The 19,034-nt window shown below is 41.1% G+C and overlaps 1 protein-coding gene across 1 annotated transcript in view; it reads left to right on the top strand.

The window, feature by feature from the left end:
• The first annotated feature begins 2,902 nt into the window (after nucleotides 1-2,902).
• LOC137627759 (uncharacterized) overlaps nucleotides 2,903-19,034 on the top strand; it is a 40,655-nt gene continuing 24,523 nt past the window's right edge. The window contains exons 1-2 of the mRNA XM_068359053.1: nucleotides 2,903-2,991; nucleotides 4,225-4,946. Coding sequence (XP_068215154.1) covers nucleotides 4,229-4,946 — 718 coding nt within the window. The 5' untranslated portion in view covers nucleotides 2,903-2,991; nucleotides 4,225-4,228. The remainder of the gene's footprint in view (nucleotides 2,992-4,224; nucleotides 4,947-19,034) is intronic.

Below are 19,034 nucleotides of genomic sequence, written 5' to 3'. Positions count from 1 at the left end.
CTCCACGCGTTCCGAACAAGGGAGTGCAGTACAAGCTTAGGTTCCGACTTGGAACCACTAACTTGATCTTAAGAATAACTTTACATTTAACTATGTAACATTTTTCTCGCCGACCCACCTGTCTCTACCTCTTCCGACGTCGCCTTTGAAGCCTACGTCATTGTTACTTCAATGGAGTCAATGGTTGAACTTTTCCTGCCAAATAAGTTTCCTATGATTTGTGGCGTATGGTAAAGCATAGGTTAGGGAGTTTATAATTAGTTCTTAATTATTGCCACGCTTTCAGAACCTGAAGAGGATCTATGCTTTTTACCAACAAGTTTGCCCCATTTCAGGATGTCCAGGCACTTACATTTGGATGACAATGAGGCATCTTTCTGAAAAAATTTTCTGTCCTTTCTAATTAGGAGTGATCAAGAATCATATTGCAAGTACATTTTCACCCATACTACTATGATTGGAAGTGCATTTAATAGTAGACAGCTTAGAATCTTAGAAGCTATCTTAATCCAGTAGAAGACCAGCCAAAACACAACCAAGGGGTTTTTCATGCCAGCCAGCAGATGTCCAGACACCGCTCATACATCAAGTAAGAACCCTGACCAGACCTTGGCAGCAGAAGTTGAGTGAAGCGACAGCCTGCCTGGACACTCATCTAACCCAGCGAGCATTTCAGCCAATCAGAGCCAAGCTGACTCCCTTCTTAACAAGTTCCTCCAGGCATTATTTGCGCACAGAAATTGTCCCTGTTGCTGACCAATCACCAAATGCTGTCCCTACTGCTAACTCATCACCAAGCGACATACCAGATTCTGAATGGAGAGACAGCTTGTCTGTGTTTGGTCACCACTCCAAACGCATCTCAGCCAATTAGCAAGATGATCGACATTACCCACTCTATGCACCTATCCTGAACAGCCAATGAGAATTCACTGTTCATTCATCTTCAACAGCCAATAACAATTCACCAGAGTTTATCTTCAATCCCGAATTTTTATATATACTGGACCTTTCTGATGAATTCAGTAGGGGTTGTTGTGGCCTTATTAGTAACGTCTCTGCCTGGTGATCGCCAAACGTGAATTCGAGTCCCGCTCAAACTCGTTAGTTCCTTTAATGTCTGAAACCTTACCATCCTTGGAAGCTAAAGAGAGGTGGGGGTTCTGGGAGCCTATATGTCTACCTGCTGAGTTATAAGCAGCCATTGCCTGGCCCTCCCTGGTCCTGAATTGGATGAAAAGATAGCTTGGCCACTGATCATATGATATATGGTCAGTCTCTAGGGTACTGTCCTGCTTGCTAGGGCAATGTCACTATCCCTTGTCTCTGCCATTTATGAGCGACAAAACAAAAGACAAAAAACATCAACTTGAAAATGAGGACAGTTTTATCTTCCAAACTATTTTTTACCTGTACAAATAAAGGAAAGAATCCCTCACCTAGTTAAGTATAAGTAACTTAAAAACACTTGCCAGATGCATTATCAAAGAAAATTACCTTAAAAGAAATTCTGTTTTATAAGATCAATGCTGTAGATGCAACCATCGCATTTAACTCTACATACTTGAAATAAGGTCTACTACCTAACTAAAATATTAATAAAGCTAGAATATTTTACTAGTGCCTATAATCATTTATTTATTTATTTTTTTTCATAGGAACACCTGCAAGGTTTGAATAACAGCAGCAACAGTAACAACAATAATAACACTAATAAAACAATGATGATGAGGATGATAATAATAATAATAATAATAATAATAATAATAATAATAATAAAGATGATAATAGTAATAATATAATTTAGTAATAATGATAATAATAGCTGCAACTATAATAAAAAAAACATATACTTTCCAACAGCTATGGAATTTACTTAATTATATCGCTAACATTCAAAATATATGAATACACCGTAACAAGAACCTCGATAAATGGTCCGATCGGAGAGAAACTAACAGAGGGAGAGAGGAGGGGGTTGGTGGTGCTATAACACTCCTTATCATTACCTCTGTTCCCTTATCAATTTCGTGTTTACTTTAAACCGATCTAGCCAATCTTCTCCAGCAACATTGGAAAACACTGCAAAGGTTATTGCTATCATTGTTACTACCCTTGTTATTACTAAATATTGCACACAGGTTACACAATCAAGATTCTAAGTAACCTAAGGTTAGCATTCGTATCTAATAGATAAACAAATACATATATATATATATATATATATATATATATATATATATATATATATATGTATATATATATATATATATATATATATATATATATATATATATATATATATACATACATACATATACATATATGTACCTATATATATACATATATGATAAATTTTTGCATATTTAGACGTGTTTTTCATATTCTCTCTTTGTGGCTATATGGTATGTCACTGTCGTGCAAGTTTCTCGTACCAGGGTTCTATTTCCCGGCCGACCGGAAGCTATTCCCTTCGAGTTAATTCCCCTTTGGGTCTCTGATTCCGAGGTATAAAGAGAATCCAGATATTAAGGCAGTATGATATATGGCTTACTTGAATACATTTATAGTGATGCCATAAGAAACAAACTGACGTTAAAGAGTAAAAACACGTCATTCTGAAGGAAGATATTATAGAAGATTATGAATCGTAATATCGACGACAAAGATCTACAATAGGCCGGATCCAATGATTTCATTCACCAAAGGGTATAAAAACTGGGGGAGAACTAGGGGTATGCCATGTCTCCTCGTGCGTTTGGCTCAACGGTTACAATATTATCAGCTTATCATTTGATGAGGGCTCTCCCGATATCCAATTAGACACCTCCTCCACCCTACATTAACGCCCCCCCCCCCCTCCTCCCCTCTCCCCTTTGCCTCTTCAGCCAGAAATGTCCAATCGAATTATCTGTTGCCTTACCAGTGTAATAAGATACCTGCTCGTGGTGACACCTTTGTGATAAATTTCGTTGCTGTAGAAGCAAAATCGTCTGTGAAAGATTCTTTTTTTTTATTTGTAATATAAGTTAAGTGGGTTAATAGGGCCTTCGCCAACGTGTGAGTACAGCGACCAGAGTTGGTGATTTTGGTAATACAGATTTTTGGATGCTTAAAAGAGTGTTAATTTGAAACATATATACTGTAAACATATATACTCTTAAACCAAGATAAATTAATGTCTAGCGTACATGATATTAACAAGACACCACACATATATTGACCTGGGATTGCTTCATAGAAAAAAAAAAAAAAGTCACTGCCACATTTATCCCATGACGAATTGTGTATGTGACAGATTAAGCAAAACGATAGATATTAGGGTGTTCAAAAGATTTATAAGAAATTTAAATTGTCTGAAGAACGCACAGTAGAAATTTAAGAAGGGATTATTAAACCTGTTTCTCTACCTGGAGGTGAATTGTGAATATAGTGCAAATAAAAAATTATTAAAGTCATTAGAATTAACCGTTTACGCCTTGTATGTATTGTACAAAAAAATGATAAGAAACGAAATTTGAAGATACATATGCATGATTAAAAGGTTGCCGTAGGTGAAAGGTGGGTTCGAATATTATGAGATGGTTCAATCATGTGCAAAGAATGAACAACAACAGATTAGTGAATGGTGTATAATTCAGATGTGGTAGGAGGAGAAGAAGGTCTACAAAGTGTTGGATTAATGTCTTAAAAGCCATTGAGGGGCAAGGTTCTTGAAGCCCAGGAAGGAATAGACATGGGTGAATGTGTAGTGAATTTGACACGTTTCTGATGATCCTTTCTTGTCTGTGTATAAAGGGAAATAATGTTATGGAAGTTTTATGACACAGGGCTCATCCATGGTTTATAAGATAACGAGTGAAAGTTGTTGTGGCCGGCATACTGTTGTGCTAGTCTGCAGGTAGCATTAGTTACGAGGAAATGGATTAATACCAGAATACATACATATATATATATATATATATATATATATATATATATATATATATATATATATATATATATATATCTACACACACAAAGTACAAAAACATATGCTTATTATACATAACTATTCATGTGTCGAATTTTTCGTGACCATGTGCAGGCATAAAAACACAAATGTTAGCATATCAACATCAATCATATCTTAGATACAAGGAACAGCTTAGCTCTGGCTAAACGTATCCGTTTACAACATTATTGAAATCATTAATATCTATATTTCTTTTAACACAATTACAGAACGATGGCAAACAATTTACCGAACTTTTTCATCTTGCTCATCGTCGCGTGTGTTTCATTATCGATAATACCAGGTGGCACAAGTACACATGACATCATACATTCTGATGTAAGTGATATGGAACTTTCTGTGGTGGAGTATGATCTAGGGCCAGACGAAACTGCAATCAACGCCTCATCAACCACATCTCCATCCCCATCTACAACCCCCGCACCATCCGCATCTACAACCACCGTGCCACCCGCACCAGCCCCATCTACAACCCCCGCACCATCCGCATCTACAACCACCGTGCCACCCGCACCAGCCCCATCTACAACCCCCGCACCATCCGCATCTACAACCCCCGCACCATCCGCATCTACAACCACCGTGCCACCCGCACCATCCGCATCTACAACCCCCGCACCCTCCGCATCTACAACCACCGTGCCACCCGCACCATCCGCATCTACAACCCCCGCACCATCCGCATCTACAACCCCCGCACCATCCGCATCTACAACCCCCGTACCAACCGCACCATCCCCATCTACAACTCCCGTACCACCCGCACCATCCGCATCTACAACCCCCGCACCACCCGCATCTACAACCCCCGCACCACCCGCATCTACAACCCCCGCACCATCCACATCTCCACAAACCCCAACACCTGAAGGTCCAACTGAAAGTACCTCGGAAGCACCACCGCCCACCACCCAACACCCAAATCTCAATAGTAAGTTTTCTTTCCCGTTTTACGTTTGTTTACTTCATTCTGTAATATATCAAAGGGAGAGGCGCTGATTATATGTAATTCTAGTATATAAAAAAGAAACCTATCTGCTTATTACTACTTATATGACAATTTTAAGTTATTTCTTTTTAATTTTAAGACATTAACGCCAATGATCCTTGAGAGTTTCCAAAACAGGTTTTGAAGTAAATAGAAATTGACATATATATATATATATATATATATATATATATATATATATATGTATATGTATATATATACAGAATATATATACATATATATATGTACATATATATGTATATATATATATATATATATATATATATATATATATATATATATGTATATGTATTTTTGGGCTCAAGCCATGTCGTCCTGATGGAAGTTCCTATAGGGTAGCTTCCTAGGGTATATTACAACTACGGCGATATTCCCAGAGAATTTACCTTAAGGTACCAGAATTCTAACTCCTGGAGCGAGTATCCCTCGTGAAAGGGATATCGCGACATATCAGAGGACGTATTCTAGACACGTCACATGGCAATCTACGACCTGAATAGAGATTCGTCTCGTAGGAGGGAGATTGACGAGATACGAATTCGGGAAAGAAAAAGGGGAGCCGCTCCCAAGGCATCCCTATCCCCCGATTCGTATGCGTGCCTGGCGCCAATCCTGGCGCCATCTGTATTCCTTTTTGCGTAGCTTAACAACTCGGTGTTTTTTCCTGTTTTTCTCGCAAATCTTGGATTTATTCAACTTTTCATGGCTTCTTCGTCTTCGTTGACCTCGGATAAGTTGAGTATAGTGTCTGTTATGTATAAATGTAGGCTCTTGGTAAAATTTTGAGTGATTAATAGGATTAATCTTTGATACAAGAGCCGTAGCCTACCAGAGGTGTCCTGGACACTGTCACTCGCTAGGTATAAATTAGTTAGTCAGAGTGACATTCCTGGTTGTTTTGCTTAATAAAATTTAGCTATTTAGCTTTACATAGGATTTCCTTTCGTGCTTAGTATTATTTGGCGAAGTATTCGCCATTCTGGCCTACGCTAGGCCATGTAGCCTAGTCGTTTGGTCCTAGTACTTAATGCATGATTATGGTTTTTCCGAGTGTAATTAAAATTTTATTGAAGCTTTAGGCTATATTTTATACATTTAGACTGTGTGGAATATTTCCAAGATTGTATACGTGAGAGTTTCGGTGAATTAGGTAATCGATTCTCTTGGTGCCTAGGCTAATTGCTCATGGAGCCTTAGTATACTTTATCATACTCCCCGGTTGCTTTCTTTTCTTCGGAGAAGGTATGCAATCCCTTTCCCTCTGTTTAAGCCTTGGGCTTATCCCTAAGTGGTTTTTTCCGAATTTATTTTCGATAAAACTATACTAGGGTGTTACTGTACCTTCCTGTTCCTGCTGAGTCTGGTTCAAAGAGGGACAGAACAACAGAGTTTTTAGTCTGAGTCCGTGTTGTTTGGCTTGGGGCAGAGTCTCCCTCGCTGACCTAACACTTACAAAGGGAGCTGAGCTCCCTTAGGTCACTGTCGAAGGTTTCTGTAGTTATGATTCCTTCTTGTGTGATCGACCAGACTAAGTCCTGTTGCTGTTCTCGGGGAGGATAATCTTCCCTTGGGAGTTGCAACGCCTTCCTTGCTTTGGTGCTCTGGAAGCTGGCAGGTATTATACTACTGCGCTGGCCCTTTCCCTTAGATCTCCCTTAGGCTAAGACAGAGTTCTTGGCTGCGGGTGATCTGTCACTAAAGCAAGGTTGGCAGGACCCTCTTGTCCCTTCCCCCTCTATCTCCGTAATGGCCTAGCCATTACTGTACTGTACCTTGCCGGCCGGCAGAGCTGGCCGGCAGGGGTATTACTGTACCATATGTCATTCTACTTCTGGACCTAGTATAGGTTGGGATATGGATTGACTAAGCCCATTGCCGGCCGGCAGAGACGCTGGACGGCAAGGGTCTTATGTTTTCGAGTGCTGCCCGGACCTCTCTTGGTCCCTCATCCATGCCTGCCGGCAGAGCCGGACGGCATTGGTCAAGGAAGCCTGAATTAAGTTTCTCCCCTTCCTTATATGCACTCTTTCGGTTGCCGGGCTTGGGGGGTTATGTACACTCTTATCCCGGCATCCATTCTATTTTCTTCTAGTGCTGTACCTGTCCCGGCAGCCGGCCTATGAGGCCGGCTGCCGGCCTGTGAGGCCGGCAGCCGGGCAGGGGTAGTCTTCTGGTTCTTTTGCTGCCGGCTGGCATCGGTCTTGTACCTTTGCCGGCCGGCTTATGTCAGTCCTTGTCTGCCGGTCACCAAGAGTGTGGCCGGCAGCTGGGTACTACCTTGTGTAGTTGCTGGCCGGCAATCATTGCCGGCCAACACTGGCTGTTACTGGCCGGCAGCTGCTGCCGCCGGCACAGGCATTTGAACCAGAGGGCTGCCGCCCTATAGCTGTTAAGTAGTATACTTTAAAGCTAATTGTGGTGTGTGCCGGCCGGCAAAGGCAGGCCGGCACACATCCTCCTATACTGTACTAGTATTCTTCTGTATAGCATATACAGTAAGAAGAAAACTATAGTAAAAGTTTAGGTACAGCACTGTATCTTCTAACACTATTGTGTTTTCTTACACAGCCCTTTGCTGTTGCCCTCAGACAGGAAGCAGAGTTCTTCCCCGTCTATTATCCAGGATTTTTAAAAATCATTGCCTAGGTGTGAGCTCCACCTGTTTCCTCTGGAAACCTTGCATTGGTTACTCTAGTAGAGATAAACCATTTTTGATTTTATTATCCGGAAGGCTGCAACAATGGGTTGTGAGGGAAACACAAGTGTGTGTCTTTCATTTATGAATTGTTATGCTATAATATGCATATCCAGTGATACATAGTTCACTTGATACTCATGGAAATTTCTTCTCTTTACAGGAGGACCCTCCGAAGTGCGGAAATGTTTTCTGCAATGTCCGCAGCAAAAACCTCTGCGGACATGAGTGTTGTAGGAGACACGCAGCATGCGCTGTCTCCAAGGATGATCTCCAGTATTGGGACCCTCAGGTATGTACTGTATGCACTAACCTGATTACTGAGGCTTTTGATTCCCCTAGAACGGCGGAATCAAGGGATATAGCTAGGGAAAAGCTTCGTACTTGGGTAATGGGCTTCAAGAAGAACACCTCTGGCCCTTATCTTCCAAGTGAGAAGATGAGGGCGTATCTTTTTCCCCAGGCATCAGCTGAGGCAGTGATTCCCCAGCCTCAAGAGGAGATCCTTCAAGATCAAGTCCAGGTGGACGAGGAAGTCGCAGATGCGATGCAAGACATCCAGTTGTGTGACAGGATGTCTGACCTGGACGATCGTTTGGAAGAAGACCTCCTGGCAGAAGGTCAGGATCAAGTCCAAACCCCGGATGTCGTAGAGGATGAGGTCGACGAGGTGTCGGCTACTCCGGTTCAGATGCCGGAGCCTATCCCCTCAACATCGGCTGGCCTCCCAGTAGAACTGGGACAGGCCCTCTCTTCGATTGTTGGAATGATCCAACAAATGCAGAAGGAGAATCAGGAGAAGGCGGCTGCAATGGAACTGCGTATGCAGTCCCTGGCAGAATCACATGGGCCCCGGAAAAGGCTCAATGTGAAAGACCTTCCCATATGCTCAGATGCTAACCCATGGAGGTATGCTGAGCACATGCCGATGACGACTGGAAAGATCGTCATTTCGGATAAGCTGGGTTCAGTTCCCCTAGAGGAGGTAGAATTCTGGCCCAGCAAGGCATCATATCCGGACTGCTATGTCCGGCTGAGAAAAGAACCAGCTTCAAGGGAGGAGACAGAGCCGAAGGAGGTCATTGTTATGGACCACGCTAAGGCTCAAGCCCTACTTTCATCCTCGATGAAAGAGAGGGGCTTCTCGAATTCGAAGGTAGCTGCATTGAGCAAGAAGCTCCCTTCGTTTGTGTCCTCTCCTGATAGAGCCTTCCCCTTTTTACAGAAAGGGTTTACGGCTGTCCTAAAGGCAGTCGAGGCCGGCAAGCCTTGCCCCTCCCTGGAGGAGTGTAAACCCTTGTCGCTGGCTCTACCTATGGACCACAAAGACTGGAAGGATGTCCATCTAACATTCTCAGTGGGAAAGTTGGAGGCTGATATTGCCGGACGGCAATTCGGCGAGGACCTCCCCAAGCTGTCCGAATCTCTTTTACGAAGAGAGTTCGAGACAAAAGAAAGACTGGCTGCCTCAATGTCTCATCAGACTACTCTCGAGACAATGGCAAGTGACCCCAAGGTCCATGAAATGTTCATGGTAGTGGCTAAGTCTCACTTAGCCACAGTGACGAAGGACCTTTATAACTTCGTCAAGGCAAGGAGAGCTTGCAGGGAGTTCGTGTTCACCGGGGCTTCGGTGAGACACGAGCCAAGGAAGTTAATCTCCTCCAACATTTGGGGAAAAGACCTTTTCCCTACCGATGTGGTCAAAGAGGTTGTTGATAAGGCCGCCGTGGAGAATAGAAATCTTCTCCAGAAGTGGGGCCTGGCTATCAAAAGAAAATCTTCCCCGGATGAGGGTCCTCAACCAAAGAGGAAGAATATGAAGACTAGGCTACCATCTCGGCCAGCCAAGCCTTATAGACAGCAACAGCAACTGCAATTGCCTTTGCCTCCAGTGCCCCAGTTGGTGGCACAAACCCCGACTGCCTTTCAGTGGGTACCCCAGGCGGTGCCAGGTCAGTCAACCACATTCGCCCCAACGTTCGAAGGACAGTCTTCTTCCTTTCGTGCAAAACCTAGAGGAGCAGCCAGAGGCTCGTCTAGGCGCCCCTCAAGGGGAAGGGGATTCAGAGGTGGTCGTGGTCAGGGAGGCAAGACCTCAGGACGGCAGTCCAAGTGAAATGATACCGGTAGGAGGGAGACTGATGAAATTTTGGGATCGCTGGACCTTCGATCCCTGGGCCCAAAGCCTACTCAAGAATGGACTGGGTTGGAGCTGGTACAGCACTCCACCCCCATGCCTTCGGTTTTTCCAACACTCCACCCCCATTTTGGAGGAGTACGTTCAAGAACTGTTGGAGAAAAATGTGATCCGAAAGGTGAAGTCCATCAAATTCCAAGGGAGGCTGTTTTGTGTTCCCAAGAAAGACTCGGAAAAGCTCAGAGTCATTCTGGACTTGTCACCACTCAACAAGTTCATAGTGAATTGCAAATTCAAGATGCTAACACTGCAACACATAAGGACCTTACTGCCCAAGAGGGCATACTCAGTCTCTATAGACTTGTCAGACGCCTATTGGCACATTCCAATCAGCCGTCGACTCTCCCCCTACCTAGGGTTCAGGCTACAACGAAAACTGTACGCCTTCAGAGCCATGCCATTCGGGCTAAACATAGCCCCAAGGATTTTCACGAAGCTTGCGAGCGCAGCTCTCAAACAATTACGCCTAAAGGGAATTCAGGTAGTAGCCTACCTGGACGACTGGCTGGTGTGGGCAGCATCCGAGACCGAATGCTTGCAAGCTTCCAGTCAGGTGATCCAGTTCCTAGAGTACCTAGGCTTCAAGATCAACAAGAAAAAGTCTCGACTTTCTCCATCCCAAAAGTTCCAGTGGCTGGGAATCCACTGGGACCTTTTGTCACACAGTTTCTCCATCCCAATGAAGAAAAGGAAGGAGATAGCGGGCTCTGTCAAGAGACTTCTAGATTCCAAAAGGATATCAAGACGCGAACAGGAGAGGGTACTAGGCTCTCTCCAGTTTGCTTCAGTGACAGACCCAGTGCTAAGAGCACAGCTAAAGGATGCAACCGGAGTTTGGAGAAGGTATGCATCAAACGCGCGAAGAGACCTGAGAAGACCAGTGCCGCCTCGGCTACGTACTCTTCTCAGACCTTGGTCCCAAGCCAGACATCTAAAGAAGTCTGTTCTTCTTCAGCCACCTCCCCCGTCGTTGACGATTCACTCAGACGCCTCAAAGGAGGGATGGGGAGGTCACTCTCATCGGAAAAAAGTCCAGGGGACTTGGTCCAAGCTATTCAGGACCTTTCATATAAACTTTCTAGAAGCTATGGCAGTGCTCCTTACCTTAAAGAAAGTCTCCCCGCGTCACTCGATCCACATAAGATTGGTGACAGACAGCGAGGTGGTTGTGAGATGCTTGAATCGACAAGGGTCGAGGTCACCACCTCTCAACCAAGTGATGTTAGCCATTTTCCGATTGGCGGAAAAGAAGAAGTGGTACCTGTCGGCAGTTCACCTTCAAGGAGTCCGCAATGTGACAGCGGACGCTCTATCCAGGTTCACACCGATAGAGTCGGAATGGTCCTTAGACGCAGGATCATTTTCCTTCATTCTGAATCAAGTCCCAGAACTGCAAATAGACCTCTTTGCGACGAAAGACAACAAGAAGTTGCCCCTGTACGTGTCCCCGTACGAGGACCCCTTAGCGGAAGCAGTGGACGCAATGTCCCTCGACTGGAACAGATGGTCCAGGATTTATCTGTTCCCTCCTCACAACCTTCTGTTGAGGGTCCTCAACAAACTGAGATCCTTCAAGGGGGTAGCGGCAATAGTGGCCCACAAGTGGGCGAACAGCATGTGGTTCCCCTTGGCGTTGGAACTACAGATGAAGTTCGTGCCGCTACCACATCCAGTTCTGACCCAGCGAGTCCAGAAGTCGACTGTCTGCGCTTCATTACAGAAAACCCAGACCCTGCAGCTCATGATTTTCTCGCCCTAGCGGTGAGAAAGCGCTTCGGGATTTCGAAAGCCAGCATAGACTTCCTAGAGGAATACAAGTGCAAATCGACTAGAAGGCAATATGAGTCATCTTGGAGAAAATGGGTGGCCTTTGTAAAGGCAAAGAATCCGCAGGAGATCTCAACAGATTTCTGCTTATCTTTCTTCATCCATCTCCATGGCCAAGGATTGGCAGCTAACACGATTTCAGTGTGTAAATCGGCTTTGATGAGACCCATTTTATTTGCCTTCCAGATCGACCTAGGTAACGAGATCTTTAATAAAGTTCCGAAAGCCTGCGCTAGGCTCAGACCTTCAGCACCTCCAAAGCCCATCTCATGGTCTTTAGACAAAGTTCTTCATTTCGCCTCCTTGTTGAGCAATGAAGAATGTGCGTTAAAGGATTTGACGCAAAAAGTTATTTTCCTATTTGCACTCGCGTCCGGGGCCAGGGTTAGTGAGATCGTAGCCCTCTCGAGAGAGGCAGGTCGTGTTCAGTTCCTGGATGGGGGGGAGCTGAACCTGTTTCCGGATCCTACGTTTCTCGCCAAGAATGAGTTACCCACCAACAGGTGGGGTCCCTGGAGAATCTGTCCTCTGAAAGAAGATGCATCTCTATGTCCAGTAGAATGCCTAAAGGTCTATCTTCGTAGAACTTCAGACTTCAAGGGTAGTCAACTATTCAGGGGAGAAACATCAGGCTCAAATTTATCTCTGAATCAACTCAGAGCGAAAATGACATATTTTATTCGCAGAGCGGATCCTGACAGTACACCCGCAGGTCACGATCCGAGGAAAGTTGCCTCATCCCTAAATTTCTTTAATTGTATGGATTTTGAACATCTCCGTTCATACACGGGCTGGAAGTCTTCCAGGGTGTTCTTTCGCCACTATGCGAAGCAAGTAGAGGAACTTAAGAGATCTGTGGTAGCAGTGGGTCGTGTAGTTAACCCTACTGTTTAACTCTGCGAGGAACAGTGGTCTTAATTGGGACGATTAAGCCCAGGGTGAGTGTGTAGGTACATACTGTACTACAAACTAAATGAGGGCACCAAGTGCCCATATAGACTGTTCCTTCCTTCAAAGGTGAACCTTGCATAAGTTCAGACATGTGTGCCAAGCGTTTCTAACGCTAATGTGATTGATTTGTAATACAGATTTTTTATGACTTGATACCTTGGTATCTCATTAAAGTGGTGTTTAATGGTTTTTCTTTCAGATAAACAAGTTCTGTTTACTATCATACTTATGCTTAAAGTTTTGGGTTACCCTCTTTTATATAAATATATATATTTGTTGTTAACCTGTCTGTTTATTATCTGTCAATAAACTTGTTCTTGAGAACCTTGCGTCTCTTTCACCTGTGTCAATTTACTGGTATAATTGAGCATTTTAATTCTATGTATCTTATCTGGGATAATTCTGATAGAATTGTTCTGTTTTGCAAGCTATGTTGCATTGGTTTATGTAAGTCCCCTAATGGGAGGACTCCGTCCCATAAAGGGACGAGGGCGGTTTTATTAGTTTCTTCCTATGCGGATATAAACCTTTGTCCAATACAAGTATTGTGCGGATGACTGGTCAATATATTGACGCAGTGGTTCTATACAAACTATGCTTTACTTAATATAGGGCGAGACCACTATATTAGCTTGCCTGGTATTCATACATAGATATATGTACTCTTCGAGACTTTCCAGAGTCTAGTAGGACTCTTCCCTGTAGGGGGCAGGAAGCTCTAACATAGTTTATAGTTAGTTGAAAAGATGTATAACGGTAACATCTTAGGTCTCTAGGTCTAGTCGACCGGGAATAAATATCTCCGGGGAGTACGGCACGTTCTGAGAATCCACAGATACAGTAATGCTCTGGTACACTTCCATCAGGACGACATGGCTTGAGCCCAAAAAACGGATTTTGAGCGAAGCGAAAAATCTATTTTTGGGTGAGATAGCCATGTCGTCCTGATGGACCCGCCCTTGCCTTTCTAAGAAAGGGCTGTAGGACCCCTCCCTACATACAGTATCTGTAGCACCTCGTGTACGCTACAAGGAATACAGATGGCGCCAGGATTGGCGCCAGGCACGCATACGAATCGGGGGATAGGGATGCCTTGGGAGCGGCTCCCCTTTTTCTTTCCCGAATTCGTATCTCGTCAATCTCCCTCCTACGAGACGAATCTCTATTCAGGTCGTAGATTGCCATGTGACGTGTCTAGAATACGTCCTCTGATATGTCGCGATATCCCTTTCACGAGGGATACTCGCTCCAGGAGTTAGAATTCTGGTACCTTAAGGTAAATTCTCTGGGAATATCGCCGTAGTTGTAATATACCCTAGGAAGCTACCCTATAGGAACTTCCATCAGGACGACATGGCTATCTCACCCAAAAATAGATTTTTCGCTTCGCTCAAAATCCGTTATATATATACAGAATATATATACATATATATATGTACATATATATATATATATATATATATATATATATATATATATATATATATATATATATCTGTTACAAACAGTTCTTTCATACTCTCAAATATTGATTAAAAATGGTTTTGGGGTATTACGTTCTTGTATATAATTATTATCATTATTATTATCCAAGCTAAAGCCTTGTGTGTGTGTGTGCGTGTGTGTGTTAAGATTGCCTTACCTTATGTAAGACACGGGCTCTTGCGTTGGCAGCCCATAAACCTTGTTTGGAAAAGCAAGATGATATAAGTGCAAGAGCCGCAACGGGACAAGTAACCCAGTGTGTAAAATGGAAATAAAGGAATAATACATAAACTAAACATATTTAACTAAGTAAAAAAAAATTATAAAAATATTTCATGTTAAGTAATAACATTAAAATAATGTCATATATAAACTATAAAACTATAGTTATTTCAACCAGTTCAGCAGAAAAGAATTTACAAAAAGTTGGAACTTCTGAAGATCCACTTATTCAACCGACAAATTAGGAAGATCATTTAAAAATCTGGTCTCGGGTAAAATAAAACTCGTAGAATACTCCAGAATATTGCGCCTTATGGTGGAGAAAGCACGACTGGTCGAATTAACTGCATACCTAGCCCTAGGTACAGGATGGGAAGATCTAAATGCAATGGTTGATCTAAATTATGAAAAACTATGAACGACAGTGTCACATAAAAATCCAGATCCAAAGTTTCAATCCAAGAAATTATGATGGGAGTCAGTAGCTGAAGAGCAGACAGGAAAACAAAACTCGAAACAAAGAAAAATTAAAAAATTAAAATTAACTAAGGATGGACTGATCAAAGAAAATCTTACAAGAATTTCTAGATCTATTTTTCGTGCAATAAAGAACACACCTAAAATTTTGGCTGGTGTGTTTGACAATAAGTAATAAGAAACTAAATCTTCCTCATTCATGTTTTCCTATGGCTAAACTAGCTAGTTTATCTTTTCGGTCCCGTGAAATTAAAACACTTTTAATAGATCTTGATGCTTATGGAGGTGCACACCCAAATAGTATTTTTCCTTTTATTTTATAAAGACCACTGATTTTTTAGTTCCTAAATTGTCTTTTATTTTCCGCAAGTTAGCCAGAAGAGGTTTTCTTTGCACTTGGAGAACTGGTAATGTTACTCCACTAGTTAAATGTGTTAGTGGTAGCTCAATTCCCCGTGATTACCGCCCAATTTCGATAACTTCCACGTCTTCTGGGAAAATGTCTAAACAAGTATATCGAAGGTAATTATCTGCTCCTAGTTTGAAATTTAATTTTCGGAAAGGTCTTTGAGCTTATGATGCTCTTCTTTCAATCTCCCATGCTATACAGAAATCCCTTGATTGTGGTCAGGAAATTTGTATGATTTGCCTTGATTTTAGTGCTGTCTTTGACAGTGTTAATCTTGAGGACTTTGTCGTCAAACTCAAACAGCTGGGAGTAAGTGGGTCTTTTCTTCCTATTATTATTATTGAAATTGCTGATGGACACCATAGTGAGCATAGGAATGTGAGATATGGTGTTCTTGGCCAATTATTTATGCTATATACACATGATATGTGGTTTGGCCTAGAAAACAAGCTCGTTGCATATGTAGATGATACCACTCTCTTTACATCAATTTGATCTCCTGAATGAAGATCTGGGGTTGCTGAATCCCTTTAACAGAGAACAAACTAAAATTAAAGCATAATGCAAATCATTGTGCATGAAGATGAACCTGTGCAGAGGCACCAGTTAGACATTAAATATTAAGCGGAGTGAATGTAACCGATTTTATTTCCACAAACAGCTAACTTTTATAACAACAGTGTCCGTGAAAGAAGGTCACATAAATTCAAACAGATTGATACAAGTAAATCATGCATGAATAAGTTATCAGTGCAAAGGGAGAGCCATAACGACAATATATATATATATATATATATATATATATATATATATATATATATATATATTTGTGTGTGTGTGTATAAAATAAACAAATACAGTGATACGCGTGCAGTACAAACCCTAACAAAACTCAAAGTATGATTGTATGATGAGGCATGAAGTTGAACCTTAACAAAACTCAAAGATTGGTTGTATTATGGGCTATGAATTTGATCCTCAACAAAATTCAAAGTGTGATTGTATGATGAGGCATGAAGTTGAACCCTAACAAAACTCAAAGTATAATTTTAATATGGGACATGAGGTTGAACCCTAACAAAACTCAAAGTATGATTGTATTATGGGGCATAAAGTTGAACCGCAACAAAACTCAAAGTATGATTGTATGATGACGTATGAAGTTAAACACTAACAGAACTCAAAGTATGATTGTATTATGGGACATGAGGTTGAACAAAACTCAAAGTATGATTGTATTATGGGACATGAGGTTGAACAAAACTCAAAGTATGATTGTATGATGAGATATGAAGTTGAACCCCAACAAAACTCAAAGTATGAATTTATTATGGGACATGAGGATGAACCTCAACAAAACTCAAATTATGATTATATGATGACGCATGAAGTTGAACCATAACAAAACTCAAAGTATGATTGTATTATGGGACATGAAGTTGAACCACAACAAATCTCAAATATGGTTGTATAATGGGGCATGAAGTTGAACCCTAACAAAACTAAAAGTATGACTGTATTATGGGACATGAGGATGAACTGCAACAAAGCTCAACGTATGATTGTATGATGACGCATGCAGTTGAACCATAACAAAACTCAATGTATGATTGTATAATGACACATGCAGTGGAACCATAACAAACTCTAAGTATGATTGTATTATGGGACATGAAGTTGAACCACAACAAATCTCAAATATGGTTATATTATGGGGCATGAAGTTGAACCCCAACAAAACTCAAATATGATTGTATTATGGAGTATGAAGTTGAACCCTAACAAAACTCAAAGTATGACTGTATTATGGGACATGAGGATGAACCGCAACAAAACTCAAAGTATGATTGTATGATGACGCATGCAGTTGAACCATTACAAAACTAAAAGTATGATTGTATTATGGGACATGAAGTTGAAAACCAACAAATCTCAAATATGGTTGTATCATGGGACATGAGGTTGAACCCCAACAAAACTCAAAGTATGATTGTATGATGACGCATGAAGTTGAACCATAACAAATCTCAAATATGGTTGTATTATGGGGATGAAGTTGAACCCGAACAAAACAAAAAATATGATTGATTATGGAGCATGAGGTTGAACCCTAACAAAACTCAAAGTATGATTGTATTATGGGACATGAGGTTAAACCCCAACAAAACTCAAAGTATGATTGTATGATGATGCATGAAGTTGAACCCTAACAACACTCAAAGTATGATTGTATTATCAATGGAGAGATCTGGATGTTGTGGAGCCACTCTCTTCAACCTGCTTACAATCATATTTTGAGTTTTGTTGGGGTTCAACTTTATGCCCCATAATACAATGATACTTTGAGTTTTGTTAGGGTTCAATTTTATGCCCCATAAAATTGAACCCTAACAAAACTCAAAGTATCATTGTATTATGGGGCATAAAGTTGAACCCCAACAAAACTCAAAATATGATTGTAAGCAGGTTGAAGAGAGTGGCTCCACAACATCCAGATCTCTCCATTGATAATTTTTCTTTAACTCAATACGATTCTTTGATTTTGAGAAACATACACGGTCTTTTTCTTCTTCTGCTTTCCCAACTAGGGTTGTAGCTTACCCAATAATAATAATGATAATAATGTAATTAAAGAGACATTGTCAAAACAAAGATTTGGAGGCTGTGGAGTCACTGTCCTCGACCTACTTACAGTCATACTTTGATTTTTGTTAGGGTTCAACTTCGTCCCCCACAATTTGCACTATGCAAAGATTTGATCTATATCTCTATTATGGGATTCAGCAATCATATATCTATGGGAATATGAAAGATGAGCTTTGCAAGGGAAAAACCATCTTTTTTTCTAGTATGCTTTGTCTCTTGATGAAGAGTGTTTTGTAACTTTTTTTTTTTAATATGACAATGGTCAGGTTTTAGGATTGAATCTTCCAGATATTTGCACTCAAGTAGATCTGTGGTAATACTCTAGGAAATTGGATATATAGAGCAGAAAAGTTCATCTTTTCATGGTATGACTTGGCTCTTGAATATTTGCCTGTACCAAATCCTTTTCAAGGTAATAATAATGATAATGATATTAATAATAATAATATTAATTATAATAATAACAATAATAATAATAATAATAATAATAATAATAATAATAATACACACAACAATGGTTCAATTTCTAAATATATTCTTACATATATTCACAATAATGTACATACTGTATACGGGAATAATGTAGATGAGTAATGCAAAGGGGTAAAAAGTTGATCTTTTCCTAGTGATTTTGTCTACTGAAGAGGACTCAAGGTGACAATGGTCTGATTTATGTACCGATTCTCTCTGACATTTTCATCCATGTTCATCCGAGGGGATAATCTAAAAGGAGGACTATGATGTGGGAAAAAAGTCTTGATTTTTTCTTTTATGCATTGTGTTTTAAGGAATATTTCTTGAATATCTTCAATCAATTGTTTCAGATATTTACCTTATCTTACAAGCTTACAATGGCCCAATAATTGGATACATTCTTTCAGGTATTAACATTCTTGGATATATGTGGAATTAATCTAGAAGATGGGCTATGAAAAGAGAAAAAAAAGTCTTTTTCTACTGTGCATTGTCTATTGGGGAAGATGTCTCTTACTAAATAGGAATTTTTCAAGGGAACAATTGCCTGCTTCCTAAGTCAATTCTTTCAGATGTTTGCCTTCTTCGACATCAACGAGAATAATCTAGAAAATGGGCTGTGTA

The sequence above is a fragment of the Palaemon carinicauda genome, chromosome 35 (assembly GCF_036898095.1).
Source record: "Palaemon carinicauda isolate YSFRI2023 chromosome 35, ASM3689809v2, whole genome shotgun sequence".
Classification (NCBI taxonomy): domain Eukaryota; kingdom Metazoa; phylum Arthropoda; class Malacostraca; order Decapoda; family Palaemonidae; genus Palaemon; species Palaemon carinicauda.
Note: the sequence above shows the minus strand (reverse complement) of the source record. Positions and strands in the feature narration are given on the sequence as shown.